The 17,770-nt window shown below is 39.4% G+C and overlaps 1 protein-coding gene across 3 annotated transcripts in view; it reads right to left on the reverse strand.

Annotated features, from left to right (window-relative positions):
• Positions 1 to 9,841: 9,841 nt before the first annotated feature.
• Positions 9,842 to 17,770, reverse strand: part of zc3h18 (zinc finger CCCH-type containing 18) — a 59,125-nt gene continuing 51,196 nt past the window's right edge. For all 3 annotated transcript variants that reach the window (XM_055009291.1, XM_055009292.1, XM_055009290.1), the window contains exons 17-19: positions 16,179 to 16,278; positions 12,443 to 12,539; positions 9,842 to 10,917 (exon numbers count right to left, since the gene is read on the reverse strand). In XM_055009291.1, the coding sequence (XP_054865266.1) occupies positions 10,689 to 10,917; positions 12,443 to 12,539; positions 16,179 to 16,278 (426 nt within the window). In that variant the 3' untranslated portion in view covers positions 9,842 to 10,688. The remainder of the gene's footprint in view (positions 10,918 to 12,442; positions 12,540 to 16,178; positions 16,279 to 17,770) is intronic.

Raw genomic sequence — 17,770 nt, forward strand, 5'->3', positions numbered from 1 at the left:
TGTTTTTTAATTAAAACACTTTAATATTTTGGAACAGTTTGTTCATAAACTGTTTCTATGTTTATTTATGTCTGAATAAGTATTTCTTTTAAACTTTTTGCTTCAGAAGACACACAGTTTTGTTTATTTATCCAAAACTCATACATGTAAATATTTATTTAGTTTCAGAACATTTCAAAATAAAAATAAAAATCATTTTATAAGATATTTTTAATACAATTTAAATGTTTTCTATAGTAATAATTAATTTGCTTTAGAGCAATTTTTCTTTTTAAATTAAAACACTTCAATATTTTATATTTTAGAATAGATAGTTTGTTCATAAACTGCTTTTTAAGCTTATTTATGTCTAATTAAGCACAAATTTAATTTTTTTTTTTTGCTTCAGAAGCCAGAGTTTTGTTTTTTATCCAAAACTCATACATTTGCTTTAGCGCATTTTTCTTTTGTAATCAAAGCACTTTTATAGATGAACTTTAAAAATAGTTTGTTCATTCATTTAAGGTTTGTTTACATCAGAACAATCCCAAATGAAAGCTAAAACCTGCAAATGAAGCAGAAGCCTTCGGCTCTTTTTGTTTGTTTTCAGCTCACTATTCTATAAAAGCAGAGTTTAGATGAAGGAAGTGAAGCAGCTTCTGGAGGTTTCCGTCACACCGATGATGTCGTGTCTGATCAGGTTCTGGAGTTGTTGCTGTAAACTCTTCATCCCAGCGGCTCGCATCCCAAAATAGCACATTTGTTTGTATTTTCATGTGGCAGCAGAATTTCCAGCAGCAGACTCAGTAACAAGGTCAAAGTCTCCCAGTTAACAGATAAGGTGACGGAGCGAGACACACTTCATTGTTGTCTTTGTGTTAATTCTGCTTTTATGAAACGACGCGTCTCTGGTGACACAATGACAAAACCTAGAGCTGCCAAAAGACGAGACGGACGAAGCAGGAGAACCACGAGAAACTGGAAAAGACGAAGCATGCAGAGTTTAAAGATGTCTGAGCCCTGAGTCAAATGAAATAAAACTAAAAGAAAACAACAGTGCAGCGAGTGGATGTGCACAAAACACAACACTAAATGACGAGAAAGAGAAAAAATTACCAGAAGGAGACACAAAACAACCACAAAGACACACAAAACAAACACAAGGAGACACAAAACAGCCATGAAGAGACACTAAACAACCACAAAGAGACATAAATTGACCACAAAACAACATGAAAGAGAAACAGAACAACCAAAAAGAAACACAAAATGACATCAAAAAGACCGAACATAGACAGAGGTACACAAAATGAAATCAACAGGCTGAAAAAGGCCACAAAGACACACAAAAAACAACATGAAGACATGAAATGATCACAGAGACACACAAAGCGACCAAAAAGAGCCACAAAAATACCACAGAGACAAGAAACAACATAAAAGAAACACAAAATGACCACAAAGAGACACAAAAATGATCTAAAAGAGACACGAAATGACCACAAAGACAAACAAAAGGCGACAAAGACACAAAATGATACCAAACAGATGCAAAATGACCAAAAACAGTTGAAAAAAATAACACAAAAAGACAAAATTATCACAAAACAACGACAATGACAAAAAAATCTCTATGGTCTCCATGGTAACTGATACTACACAGCTAGATCTCCATGGTAACTGATGCTGCACAGCTAGATCTCCATGGTAACTGATGCTGCACAGCTAGGTCTCCACGGTAACTGATCCTACACAGCTAGATCTCCATGGTAACTGATGCTGCACAGCTAGATCTCCATGGTAACTGATGCTGCACAGCTAGATCTCCATGGTAACTGATGCTGCACAGCTAGATCTCCATGGTAACTGATGCTGCACAGCTAGGTCTCCACGGTAACTGATGCTGCACAGCTAGATCTCCACGGTAACTGATGCTGCACAGCTGGATCTCCACGGTAACTGATGCTGCACAGCTAGATCTCCACGGTAACTGATACTGCACAGCTAGATCTCCACGGTAACTGATGCTGAACAGCTAGATCTCCACGGCAACTGATGCTGCACAGCTGGATCTCCACGGTAACTGATGCTGCACAGCTAGATCTCCACGGTAACTGATGCTGCACAGCTAGATCTCCACGGTAACTGATGCTGCACAGCTAGATCTCCACGGTAACTGATGCTGCACAGCTGGATCTCCACGGTAACTGATGCTGCACAGCTAGATCTCCATGGTAACTGATGCTGCACAGCTAGATCTCCACGGTAACTGATGCTGCAGAGCTTCTCTTCAGAGTTTGGGATTTAAATTAGCTGTAAGAAGCACCTCTCTTTCATGTCTTCTTTTCCAGACTCAGGTTTTATCTGCAAACCATATCATCTGTACGTTAATAGTCCCACTGAAGCCGTGCAGTTACAGTAGTCAAACTGTTTGCTTTGTGTTGTCATGGGAACCTGCATGTATTCAGCGTATGATGCTGAAATCGCATAAATATATTTTAAAGTTTGGTCCTGATTTAATGCTGAGTCAGTTTTACACTGATGGTGCTGCAGCTGATAGAACACTGATTAGAAACCGATCAGTCTGTTTATCACAGAGAGTATTTAACCACACAACAACACCAAAGAGACAGAAAATGATCACAAGAGACGCACAACAAACACAGAGACACAAAACAACCACAAATACACAAAACAATCACAAAGAAACACAAAACAACCACAAAGAGACAGAAAATAACCACAAAGAGACACAAAATAACCACAAAGAGACACAAAATAACCACAAAATGACCACAGAAAGACAAAATGACATCAAACAGGCTAGGCTGAAAAAGGCCACAAAGAGACACAAAGCAACCACAGATACACTAAACAACCACAAAGAGACACAAAATAACCACAAAGAGACACAAAATGACCATAAAGAAACAGAAAATTAACATGAAGAGACACAAAACAACCACAAAGAGACACAAAGCGAAACCACAGAGACACAAAATAACCATAAAGAGACAGAAAATTAACACAAAGAGACACAAAACAACCAAAAAGAGACACAAAACAGCCACAAAGAGACACAAAATAACCACAAAGAGACAGAAAATGAACACAAAGAGACACAAAATAATCACAAAGAGACACAAAATGAACACAAAGAGACAGAAAATAACCACAGCGACACAAAATAACCACAAAGAGACACAAAGTGAAACCAGAGATGCAAAATGGCCACAAACAGATTTAGTCCAAAGTTCAGAGACTTCAGTTGTAAATGAATTAATCATAACATAATTATTTGCAATAAAAGAACAAAAAGCAACAGAAAAATGTCATTATTAGAACAGAATCAGTTTTTAAATACTGTCTATTTTTCAGAGAGTTGCTCTTTCTAAAGTTTCTCTCAATTTGGGGGAATTTTTCTTTATCTGAGTTTCGGTACAGTTGGTTATAAACTATGATTTAAACTGTTTTAAGGACCAAAAGCAGCAAAAAAGAAACAAAAACCCCTGAAAGTGAAGCCTCCTGATCAATCAGTAACCGACCCAGGAGGTTTATGAGCTTCTGCTTTTGGATTTCCACCAGTGGAAACAAGACATCCACCACAATAACACAATACAGCTATTAAAACAACTTCCAGTCGTTTCCACCACGTGTCATGTTTTCTGTTGTTTTTTTACTTTAAGTTGCTCATTTTCGTTGTTGTAATTCTGCAGTTCCTGTTGGCCTCAGCAGCACTAATGGAACAATGTGTTTTGTTTATATTTAATGGAAAAAATCTGCAGCCAGCAGGATTCCTGGTAGTTTCCTCGGTTCCCCGTTGTTTCCTCCTAGCTCACACCTTTCAAAATAAAAGTGTTAAAAGTTCCAGTGTTTGTTTTTGTCAAACATCAATCAACTAAAACACACAAAAAAACACTGATAGGTGAAGAGAATAATATTGAAGGACAGTTTGACACCAGAGAGACACAAAATGGTCACAAACAGACAGAAAATGATCACAAAGATGCAGAAACAACACCAGAGATGCAAAACAACACCAAAGAGACACCTGATGACCACAGCAAAACACAAAAAACAAAACCAGACAGATACGAAACGACACAAGAGACATGAAATGAACAGGAGGACACAGAATAATGACACCAGAGGGACACATAATGACCACAATGAGTTGCAACATGACCACAAAGAGACACAAACTGACACTAGAGAGAGATAAATCAATGAAAAAGTTACACAAAATGACATCAAGCATATGCAAAATGATCAAAAAGAGGCAAAAAATACCACAAAATGACACCACAGACAGGAAACACCCACAAACAGGTGGAACATGGACCACAAAAGTAACAAAAAATTACCACAAAATGACACAAAACAACCACAAAGAGATGTAAAATGACCACAAGTGGGCAAAAAATGAACACAAAGCCACGCAAAACAACCACAAAAAAACAGAAACGACCCCACAGAGACGCAAAACAACGTTAAAGCGAAACAAAATGATCACAAACAGACACAAAACAACCCCATGGAGAAAAAAGTGATGCCATAGAGACACAAAACAACCACAAGAATTGCAAAATGACCCCAAAGAGACACAAAATGACACCAGAGAGACATAAATCAATGAAAAAGTGTCACAAAATGACAGCAAGTATATGCAAAATGATCAAAAAGAGGCAAAAATTACCACAAAATGACACCACAGACTATTCACTATTCCCACCTCAGTTATCCATTAGCTTCACCTGCAGCTGGTGTACAGTCACTCAGACATTATTGCTTTTATCCTTTTATTCTCTGATGTGAAACATGTAACTGGACGTTTCTGCTGAAGTGTGTGAAACTGCAAACCAACAACAAGCTGCTGGATGCCAACTCCAGAAAAAAAACTGAATCCGGTTCAAGGAATGTTGGTTACTGTGTAAAAATGACCCGTCTATCAACCCCCACCTCCTCCAACGGACTTTGAGCCATAAATTCATCAATTCATTAATGAAACTGCTGCCTCATTTGTTTCTATTGGACCAGAGTCATAAGTGCAGTGGCCAGGAATAAAGAATGGATGACACAGACACAAAATGACCACAAAAAGACACAAAAGGACCACAAAGAGATGAAAAATAACCACAAAGAGACAGAAATGACCGCAAAGGAGACAGAAACAACCACAAAGAGACAAAAAATAACCACAGAGGCCATAAATGACTGTAAAGACACAAACAAACACCACAGAGGCAAAAAGGACCACAAAGAGACACAAAAAACAACCACAAAGATACAAAAAAGGACCACAAAGGGACTGAAAATAACCACAAAGAGACAGAAAATAACCACAGAGACAAAAAACTGACAACAGAGATGAAAAATAACCACAAAGAGACAGAAACAACCACGAAGAGACAGAAAACAACCAGAAAAAGACACAAAACAACATCAAAGAGCCACACAATGACATCACAGAGATACAAAACAACCAAATGACCAAAATCACATCAAGCAAAATGTTCACAAAGAGGCAGATAATTATTACAAAATGACACCAGAGACACAAAACAGCCGCCAAGAGATGCAAAATGACACACAATGACTACAAGACACAGAATAACAATATAAAGACACAAACAACACAAAAGAGACACAACAAATCAAATAGACCACAAAAGTACCACAAATAGACTATAACAACCACAAAGAGACACAAAACGACCACAAAGAGACACAAAACGACCACAAAGAGACACAAAACAACCGCAAATAGACACAAAACAACCACAAAGAGACACGACAGCCACAATTAAGCACAAAGAGACAAAAAAACCCCTAGCGATGCAAAACCAGACCTAAAATAGCCTACAGCTGCCTACTGTGTGTAGTCTCATCATCTGTAGTCTTTTTAATGTATTTATGCATCACAATTTTAACTACAATCAGTATTTATTACATCAGAAGCTCCTGCTATTAGTAAATAATATGAATAATGCATATTTGATGTGATATTTAACTGTCAATGCCTATTTAAATGCCTTAAATTACTGTGTGAAATAAATCAGATATTTATATTCCACGTGTGAAAACAGAATAGCATTTAAAGCTCAAAGTAATGAGGTTTAACAAAGAGCTGAAGCTGCTGCTGTTCTTGTTGCATGTTTTGGTCGAACACACCAACTTGAAACGTGTTTGTAGATTAACTAACTGATAGGAGACAGAAAAGTACCATGTCTGTTTGTTTTTGGCTCAGATTTCTGCTGTCATGCGTAAATCTGGTCACTGCGTACCATCGTCTATCAGAAGACAGGAATGTCCTCTTATCTACAGGGGCATTCACACTTAACTTTCCACTGGTCAGCCCCTTCTGGAGGCATCTAGCGCTGAGAAGCATCTACAGACCAAAACACACCAGAGGCTGAGCTTCCTGGGAAACTACAGCTGGTGGAAAACGACACCTGAACCGAGGTTTTAGTCCAGAAAGACGAGCTTATTTCTGCTTGCTTTGTGTCTCTTCGTCTGTATTTACACCACAATAAGATGAAGCATGACCCCAAACACATGCAGAACAACCACAAAGACGCGTGAAACGACCACAGAGACACAATACAACCACAAAAAGACAAAAAAGACCACATAGAGATGCAAAACGGCAACAAAGAGACAAAAGAAGAACCAAAAACAAACAACAAACAACATCAAAAAGACAACAAAGAGAGACAAGACGGTTTAAATGACGGTAATTTCACAAGCACCTCATAATGACGTGTTTAAGACTTGGGATATGACTTGAATCTTGTGATGGGGAATGCTGGTCCTCATTTAGGATTTGACTCAGGACTTTTGTTGGTCCCATCGTGGGACTTGACATTGGATATGTAAGTGTTGACTTGGGACTTAAGAGTTTGGATCTGCTGGCCCTAACCTGGAATTTGATGACTTGGGACTTGTTTATCTCCACTGTGGACTTCTTGGTGGTGATTTACGACTTAACTATGGACTTGTGGGTTTTGACTTTAGAACTGCTGGTCTTGACTTGGGATTTAACGATGGATTTGTTGTTGGTCTTGACTAAGAACTTGAACTGGGACTTGTTGGTCTTGACTCGGGACTGGACTTGTGACTTGTAAACTGATAATTTGCACATTATTACCATAAAAACGCTGATTCCTGAGATGAAGGTGCTTCAAGCTGCTGTAAATTAAACTCAGCTGGTGAATTCTCAGACAGAAGTTGGAACTTTCTCAACCAACTTCAGTAAAGATCCTGTTTCCTGGAAAATTCCTGGATTCTGACGGAGGAACTGCAGCCTCAGTTCAAACCACTAGCAAGCACACTGAAGGTCAACTCCAAGTCGCACTCGTCCTCCCTCTGTGCAGCTGTTTGAGGGTGACTTGGGACTCGTCCAGATGGAGAACATTGGCCTGACTTTTAGCACAGAGCTTTACTTTCAATTTGTTGCACGTGTTAGAATGCGGTCAGACGGGGTTATGTAACATTTCCTCCTTAAGTCCTGCCAGCTGATGTTGATGCAACGCTGGTATGAACTCTGAACACAGAATCTACCAACCTATTTATACGGGACGCTGAGTGGTTCCAGGAATCTGGAAATACACAACATAAAACAAAATAAAATGAACGTGAAGACGTGCCGGAGCTGCTTCTGATAAAGATAGTTCCAGTCAGTCAGGCAATATTGGAAACGTTGCTAGAACATGAAATCATAACAGATCACTGGTTTAGAGAAGGAAAAATATCGAAGTGCGTCCCCAGAGCTGCTGTTCAACTGCAAAATAACCTCCCCACCTCTCATTATCTGGTATTAGGTGCAGCATTCTCTGGTCTTACAAAAAATAACAAACTGATGCAAAACAACCACAAAGAGACAAAAAACAACCAAGAGACAAAATGATATCAAAGAGACATGAAACGACATCCAGGTGACACAAACGATCACAAAAAAACAATAATGTCCACAGAGACGCAAAACGACAACAGAAAGACATGAAACAACACCAAATAAACACAAAAAATTCTCAGACACAAAACAACATCAAAGAGATGCAACACAACCACAAAAAGCAAAAAAAATGAAGACAAAGAGACAAAACAACATCAAAGAGACATGAAACAACACCAAAGAAACACAAAATTAGCACAGACAAAAACTGACAAAAACATATAACTATTTATATACATCCTTTAGCTACTTCAACTGTTTATCTGCTATTTTAAGCTATTTCAGACATTTTTAGTTAACTTTTAGCTTCATTTTAGTAATTTGTGCATACCTTTATGCAATTAATCATTATATTTCTCCATTTTTAGCTAGTCAACACAGCTTTCTTTTTGATAATTATTTGAACCACTTACGCACTACAATTAGCTGATTATTTAAAAAGTTTATGTAATACTTTTAACTATATATTACTTATTTTTTATTGGCTTCAAACTATAATGCTCCACAGTTACAAAGCTGATCAAAGCTAATAGCATTGTTAGCCACATTGTTAGTTGCACAATGTGCTAACACAAAGAATTTTCCTGTTCTTGTGAGGACATGGCCATCAATGATGAAAATAATTCGCTGGGTGTTCAGTGCATCAGATGCTGGGAGTGCATGAAGACTCTTGTGTTCACTCCTACAGTCAACAATAAAACATCTGGTGAATTTTGACTCTTTTCAGAGTTTAGCAGAAGCGGCTGTATAAAGTAAATAAACCTGGTGGAGTGTGAGGCTGCTGGTAATTCTGAACATTTCACCTGGAAGCAGTGACGGGGGTGAAGCTTTTTGAATGACTGTTGGTTCCTGGTGGCACGTAGCATTTAGGTCTAATTCTCACTGGCTTGTGAAGTTAATAGGCTAACTAGTTGACGGTGCTGAGTAAATGTCTTCACACCTTAACTCCTTTAAGTAATAACAAATACAGAATGCAATAAAAATTTCACCTTATGCAACTTTCAGTCTTTAAGACTAAAAACCTTTACTGGACACCTTTGTACTTGATAGAAAGCAAAAAAAATAAAAAAAAATCCCATTACGTCCGCACTGCCTGTAGGCGCCGCGGTCCTATGGCAATTGGCATTTTAAGGCAAACAACTAGCCTTCATAGGCCAACAACTGGCATTCCAAGGCTAGCTACTAGTAGTCTGTGGTGAGCAGGTAGCATTAAGGGGCTAACAACCGTCATTCCTAGACTAGCAACTAGCAATCCTGGGCTAGCAACTGGAATTCCAAAGCTAAAATTCTTGGGCTGACAACTGGAAATCCACAATTACTAGGCTAGCTACTAGCATTCCTGGACTAGCAACTTGAATTCTAAAGCTAACAGTTGGCCTTCTTAGGCTAGTCTCTAGCATCTCCAGGCTTGTTGCTACCATTCCTGGGCTAACAAATAGCATTCCCAGGATGAACTTGTTCTATGGCACTTATCCAGGTTGCTTTCCCCTGACTAGCTCCTCGCTTGTGTTGGATCTACTCTCAGATGTACATCGCTTTGGATAAAAGTGTCTGCTAAATGATAACCTTCAGATAAAAGCCATCAACAACCACACAGTACTGTCAGCCAGGGTTCATCCCCTGTGGGTCATGAATGCAGTGTTTCCTGAGGTGCTCGAACTTGCAGAGGAAGTCGTGCAACACTATGATGACTACAAGCAAGATGTATCTTTTATTAGGAAATGACAGTGGAGTGAAACCGGTGTTTCACAACACTGATGCAACTCTGAGTAGAAAAGATTAAAATTACAACAGATCAGTTGCCAACAATAGCTTTGTGTAAACAGTGAATTCCACTTGACTGTGCTTGTTTGTTTAAACTGCTTCTCCTTTCACGCTGCAAGTCAGACAATAACCAAGCGAGGGACCTTCGCTTTATCAAAATAGTTTATTTGGAAGGCTTTTGTCACAAAAGCAAGACAAATCTTGTCTCTAAATGTCCCCGTTCCACCTCTCAGGCTCCTCCAACTAAAAATGTGACACAAATTAAACATCAGTTTATCACTTGAAGAGCTAATAAAACAAAATGCAGGAGATAAAAAAAAAAGAAAGAAGAGCAATACTTCACATCACTGTTGTCTATAATCATACGCTTGAAAGAATCTCGATGAGTTGTTATTTTTGTACAAAGTGCGACGCTGCCCGAACACAGAACGAGTCGTTGGTGTGAAGATGAACAAAACCTCTGCTTGTGATGGTCGCTGGAGCCCAGAATACAGAAGCTGAAGCTTAGATTCATACAAAGAAGCGCTGTGAAGCCTGTCGGGACAGTCACACCACTCCACACTGAGGAAAACTAAGGAAGAGACGCGAGAAGACGACGATAAAAGGGGGCAGAGAAAGACAGACGCAAGGTTCAACGTGTATAAATCTGTTACTCGTCACGCCACGCGAGGAAGATGCTTCCTTTTCTACTGAAGGAACCAAGTGAGCAACAAGTGATCCTCTCCTCCGATTCCTGAGTCGTCCCTCCCTCGTCTCCGTTGTGAGGTAAACTGTCAAAGGGAGCGAACGGCGCTCCGAAAACGGATCTTCTCTGAGGGCGACCAAGCACATGATGGTTTTCGTGGCAGCCACTTCCTGTTCACTTACACAACAGCCTTTTATACAAGAACCATACAACATTTTTACACGTCCGCTGGGGGGAGGCGGCGGACCGACGCTCCGACCCTCCCGACGCCGTGCAGGCAGAACCAGGCGAGGGGCGAGCGGCCGATTATTTGGCGGGAATCTTGGCTCGTTTCCGGGCGATGGCGTCCTCCACGGCCTTCAGCTGCTTCAGGAGCTCCTCGCGGCGGGACAGTGTGTTGCTGGGTTTGCCGGAGCCCGACGCCGAGCCGGAACCGGAGGCAGTGGCCGAAGCCGAGCCCGGGGCGGCCGGCTTCCCTGACGGTGTCGCCGGGCCTTTTCCAGATGACTTGGGGGGCGGAGACAGAGGACGCTTTCTAGAAAGAGAAGCAATGAGTCAGGTTTTACTCTCATGGTACGACATGAGTCAATACAAAAGGAGAAATAACTAAATATAAACAGAATGAGAGTAAAAACTCATGACTGTCCTCCTTCAGTATCGTCCAATAACTATTTCTATCTTTGAAAGCAGCCTGTTGTGTTGATGTATCTCACAACACTGACACATGAAGAACTCTCTGATTTGCACAACTAATCATGTTTTACACTGTTTATAAACTGGAGTTAATACCACTGATAAAATACATTAATTACAATACTTTTGATCCACTCTTATTAGCTTTTTAAAAAAAAAAAATCCAGGACTCTCAGTTTTGTTTCATCAGTTGTATCCTTAATTTAGCTTAGCATAGTTTTTCCCCACTTATCTCCTGTCTTTAGCTAACTATTTCAATGGTTTATCTACCATCTTAGCAACGTTTAGCTTATCAAAATATCACCACCATTTATCTGCTACCTTTAGCTAACTACTTCATCTTTCTGTCCTTCACTCCTGTCTTCAGGAAACACTGCAAGAGTTTGTCTCCATTGCAGCTGCTTCTAAGTTTAGACACATCCTTTGCTAGCAACAGCGTGGAACAGTTTTCTTTCATCTTTATGTGAATTTTCCGGCAGCGTCTTCGTCATGTCAAGAAACCGCTTCTTAGATAAACACTTCCTGTGCTGCTGGAATGGTGACAAAATAAAAGCTTGTACCATTAAAAATACGTCTTCAAAATAAAATCATGGAGGGAACGGGTATTTTAACAGTAGCAAAACAAAGGCTTGCCAAAAGTGATGAACTGATTGACAGACCTTTATAAGAGTAATTTACACGCAATTCGGTATCCATACATTACATGCACATGCAGAACACATGCCTGTGCTCAGCACAAGGTCATTTTTTATGAAAGATTTCATCCGTCGGAAATGATACGTCCACTGAGCAGCCTTGGAGGAGTATTGCGGTCTCCGAGTGCTTTTCTAGTTATTGTTGTTGATAATATAGGCCTACTTCAAAGATCTGTATGAGCTTTAGGCCTTAAACAATGGTGAAAAATATATACCAATGAATCCAGACATTATGACATCTCCTGACTAAAGTGCATATTGTTTCAGCTCACGAGCGCATGACTCAAAATTAGTCATTCGAGATGTCAACATCTTTTTGTTTATCGCAGGATCTGAACCGAAATCCACTGTATCACAAAGCACCTGTTTCGTGGTGGGGATTTTGTGCAAGAGACAGTGAATATTACAACACAAGCAGAGCTGCTTTAATATCTGTCTGCTTCCACTTTTGCGGCGTGTTCCTCATTTTTGGTTAAACCCTTGCGGTGACACTTCGCTCTCTGAAAACCCTGATGAGTTTGGCCGGAGTCACCATGATCCCTGCAGCTGATAAGGACGAGGTATTGGGCAGAACAGATGACTTTAGAATTTCCACACTTCCAGATGAGCGTTGACAAGGATGATTATCAAAGTTTGCCTGCAATAATAAAGCATGCAGAGGGTTGAACCAACCTGTCTCCCTGGGGGGGCATCGGTCGGGGCCCCTGGCCTCTGGGCCGGTCCATTCGAGGGGACAGCGGGGGTCGGCCGGGTATCCTCTTATCACGTCCTGAAACACACCAGTTTGAGAGTTGAGGAGGACGTTAGAGTACACCAGGAGGTGAAATCTCTCAACAGCTGTTAGTAGTTTTCATGGAATGTTTTTACTTCCACTTCTCGGGGCAGTAAATTAGGATGTGTTCGTTAATGAACTTTGGTTTTCACAGCCGCACACAGTACTTCCAAATCACAACGGGAACAAGAAGTAGTGAGACCACAGAGACTTCTGTGACGCGTTAGTCCATAAAAACACTGAAAGTGAAGAGCTCAAATGAAAACCTGATGCAGAGGAGTTTAATGAAAAGTTTCTCGTCTACAACGCACCATTTTCAGCTCAATCAATAATGTTGAGGTAAATAAACAGATTTTGGTCTTTCAAAATAAAAATACAGCAACACATATATATAACATTATCATAAATAATTACAGTACAGACATAGTTCCTCAAAAGAATTTTAACAGCTCAATAAAACAAAGAACTGCTTTAGGTTTTCTTTCATACTGTTAGCTAATATAAATACGGGGCCATTCATTTATGTCTTCTGTAGTTGACTTTTTTTTACTCTGTCAAGGAATGCGGTGGATTTATGTGATGATTGCTGTTGGTCTGTCCGTCTGTCTGTCTGTTAGCAACATTACTCAAAAACGGACTAACGGATTGGGATGAAATTGTCAGGGAAGGTCAGAAATGACACAAAGACCAACTGATTAGATTTTGGCAGTGATGCAGCTTATAGTCTGGATCTATGGATTTGTTAAAGATTTCTGTATCATTGTGAGATAGCGGCACGGCGTCACTGTAACCATGACAACAAGTGAACACTACGTCAGCTGCCTGCTACATATTTAGGTCACGTGATCCGGTATCCCTATATAACGTACATATGTATAACACACGCCTGTGCTCAGTGCAAGGTCATTTTTTTATTAAAGATTTCATCCATTGGAAATGATACGACGACTGAGGCGGAGTACTGCTCTCTCTGAGTGCTTTTCTAGTTACCAATATCTTTTGACTCATTTGAGCTACCCTACTAAATCCTTATTTGCTTAATAGAGGACATCCCGGTCTTTCCAATGATATGTCATGTGACTGGGTAGGATGAGGGGAACTTTGGTTTCAACCTGAGGCAAAACTCCGGCCTCCTGACTGTCGAGTTTAATTTATGTTCTGTTTATTTTTTTTTTAAGTTTCATTAGAACATGGACTGACATTCTAGTTTTCTTGTCAGCCTATTTTTATTTAGAAGTGTGGCTCTTATTTTTTTGCTTTTAATCGTTCACTGTCCACTGTAGTGGACATGCTGTAAAATAAACAAGAAAAGCACTCAGAGCGCAGTACTCTGCCAAGGTTGCTCAGTCGTATCATTTCTGACGGAAGAAATCTTGACAAAATTTGTGGCAGAAATCACGGCATCATAGAATGTGTCCATTTAATATAGATGTACTCACAAAGTGACCTTGCACTGAGCACAGGCGTGTGTTATACATGTGTACGTTATGTACGGATAGAGAATCACGTGATCTAAATATGTAACAGGTGGCAGGAATTGATGGGACTCAGAAACACCCCCACAATTTAATCAATTGTTAATTGTATCATTTGTGATGGATAAGTCCTGATAAGTCCTCAATGATCAATTTGTAGTAGGATCACAGTCGTGTGATCGTCAGCAGGCAGCTGATGTATGTTCACTTGTTGTCATAGTTACAGTGTCACTATCTCGCAATGATACAGAAATCTTTAATAAATCCGTGGATCCAGACTATAAGTTGCATCACTGCCAAAATCTAGTCACTTGGTCCTTGTATCATTTCTGACCTTCTCTGAAAAAGTACCGTACTTTCTGGAATATAAGCCGCTACTTTTTTCTCACGCTTTGAACCCTGCGGCTTATACAACGATGCGGCTAATGTATAGCTTTTTACGTGCGAGCTTCATGCCGGCAATACGTTTAGCCTCGTCACATCAGACCAATAAAATTACCGAACAGGTCACAGTGGACCAATGACACTGTTTGAATTAAATCAAACACACACACTAAATTCTTCAAATCAGTCATTTTGCGCTTCATGCACACACCCTCATCATGGAAAACACACGAAGAAATGCATATGATGCAGCTGTTGCAGGCCAGACCTGTTCTCCTTTAACCTCGGCAGGTTGCGGTGTATGTATGTGTGTGCGTGTGTGTGTGTGTGTGTGAGTGTGATGTGAGGAGGAGCGCTGCAGGTGTGTGTGTTGCAGAGACGAGTGTGGAAGTGGAGGCATAGTGAGATGCACCATGATGATACAGCCAGTTATACAGAACAAGTGTGAGAAGCCAGTGTTCCCTGGATGAACTGTAAGTGTGGACAGTTGCTGCTGGTTTAATAAAGTGCCTCGTTCTCCCCCTGCAAAGTCTGTCCAGACTTACATCTGGGGGTTACCAATAACGAGCCAAGCTAAGCTAAGCGGGCTAGCGCTACCCCACGGTTCGGCGGCCGGCAGAATTGGGTCGGTAACACAGCTTTTAAGTTAAAGGCAACCGATCTGCCTGTTGAAGGAAATAGAGCTGCTGTACGTAAGCTTGATATCAATGAATCAGTGGTGAGACGTTGGAGTCTGCAGCGTGAACTGACTCTATGCGTCTTACTGCCGTGTTACAGGCACTGTCTGGAAAAAAATATATTTAATTAAAAGCAATAAAAAAAAATTTTCTGTGTAAATATCTCATGTTACAACGTGGACACCTTTGGCTTATAGTCAGGTGCGGCTTATATATGTACAAAACTTTTTTCTTTTTAAATTTAGTGGGTGTGGCTTATATTCAGGTGCGCTCAATAGTCTGGAAATTATGGTAATTCAAATCCGTTGGTCCATTTTTGAGTAATGTTGCGAACAGACAGACAAACAGACAGACAGGCAGACAAACCAACACCAATCGTCACATAACTCCACCGCGGAGTAAAAATATTTTAATAAAATTCTAAATTGTGACTTGTTTTAGGTCCAAATCTACAAACAGGGAATTTGGACTTTTTAATTTTTTTTAATCAAACTGACGGATTGATTATCAAAATAGCAACTAATCAATTAATTGTTGCAGTAATACATGATGTCATCTTTAATTGTCAAATTTTTAAATTTCTAACATTTAACCTTCAATCTTATTCTTTAATTTTTAAACTGTCCAGTTCTTTTGTTTGATATGCATGCTAATCTAGCTAATTATTCATTTGACTTATCATTTATCATATGTGAAAGCTGTTCTTAAGGATGCTATATCAATGAAGTTATTATTACATATACAAGATTTAAGGTGTAATATTTTACTACCCCAATGTCACTGCTAGCACTACTTCCTACTTTTTTTTTTATTATTTTACAGCCTCAATCATTTAGTTTCAGTAATGTATCATAATATATTTTATTGCTTCCTACAAGGCACTGTACTTCCTAATGTTATGTAATTTTGTTTTCTGAGCAATATCTGGAGAAAAAATGTCCTTATCTCACCTTATCTTATTAAAACATAGCCTGTTTAAATATACACAACCTGCACGCATGAGTACCCACGGATACATGACTGAAAACGGCAGGCTGTGAGGAACCAAAGTGCTGCCACTGTGTTAAATGCTGCTGCTGGTCGATGAGCTGTTCTTTCACCTCTGTCTGGAGACATGGCCATCCTCTTGCTGAGGGGGGACCCCGGCCGGTCTTTGTCTGAAGGAAGGTACCTCTTCCTGTTGCCCTTGTCTCCCTGCCCCTGGAAAATAAAAATACACTGAGTCAAGCAATTACAATAAACACAGCTCATGTTAAGACAGCAATTCTAAGCGATGAACAGATTTAATAAACATTTAAAGACACAGTGAGTAATTTCTGCAACCAGGGGTTTCTTTATCAAAATAATAACAAAAAAATGTAGTTTGATGACATTGTGAAGTAGCAACGAAACATGGGAGTTGTTGTCTTTACCATCATTACCTGACAGGCAGAAATCAAGTTCATGGATGAGGCAAAGCTAGCTAATGCTAACTCCTAACTAGCAACTGTAGCTAACATTATGTGGTGAATTCAGTCATTGGGTCAAAACAATAAAAACTAAAATAATATCGATCACCAGGAGACAGCAATACAAACAACAGAATGAAAAAACAAGAGTGGCTACCTAGCTAGCTAGCTCGCTCATTGATCTCGCCTATTTAGCTAACTATTTCAACTGTCTATTCATCACTTTATCCATTTCAGTCATTTATTACTCAGTTCAGGGTGTGTTTAGTTTAGCATAACTTCCCCATCATTTATTGATTATCTTTAGCTAACACCTGCAACAGTATATTTGTGACTTTTAGCTATTTTAGCCATTTGTTACTGACTTTAGGCTACATTTAGCATAGCTGAGCGTATTACTTTTAGTCCTGTTTAGCTTAGGATAACTAACAATTTATCAACTACCTTTAGCTAACTTTTTAAATCATTTATTCCACAATTTCAGTGATGTTTAGCTTACCATAACTCCACCACTATTTTTCTACCTTTAGCTAACTATTTAAATTGTTTGTCTGCCACTTTTAGCTATTTTAGCCATTTATTACTGTAAGCTACATTTAGCATTGCACAGCATCTTCTCCATTTATCTTCTATGTTTAATTATGCTTGTCAGTGTATATATAGCGCTTAGAGCTAGGGTTAGTTTTGCTAACCCTAGCTTAGCACTACTTCCCCACCAGTTATCGATTACCTTTAGCTAACTATTGCAATTGTTTATCTGTGACTTTTAGGTACTTCTGGAGTTTGTTTATTACTTTTAGCTCTGCTTAGCCTAGTATAATGTACTAGGGATTTGTCTACTACCTTTTGCTTACTATTTCAACTGTTTATCTGCCACTTTTAGTTATCATTGCTTACTTTAAGCTAACTTTAGCGTAGCACAGCTGCTTCTCCATTTATCTACTATCTTTAGCTAATGACGTCAACTTGCTATCTGTCAGTTTCAGCCAGTTAGTACTCAGTTTAAGCTATGTTTAGCTTAGCATAACTTCCACTATTTATCTATTACCTTTAGCGAACTATTGTAATTGTTTATCTGTGACTTTTAGCTACTCCAGCAGTTTATTCATTACTTGTAGCTCTATTTAGCCTAGCACAACGTACTAAGGATTTGTCTACTGCCTTTAGCTAACTTTTTACCCGTTTATCTGCCAATTTCAGTGATGCTTAACTTACCAAAACTTCTCCACCACTTTTCTACGACT

Source organism: Amphiprion ocellaris, chromosome 3 (assembly GCF_022539595.1).
Source record: "Amphiprion ocellaris isolate individual 3 ecotype Okinawa chromosome 3, ASM2253959v1, whole genome shotgun sequence".
In the NCBI taxonomy this organism is placed as follows: Eukaryota; Metazoa; Chordata; class Actinopteri; family Pomacentridae; genus Amphiprion; species Amphiprion ocellaris.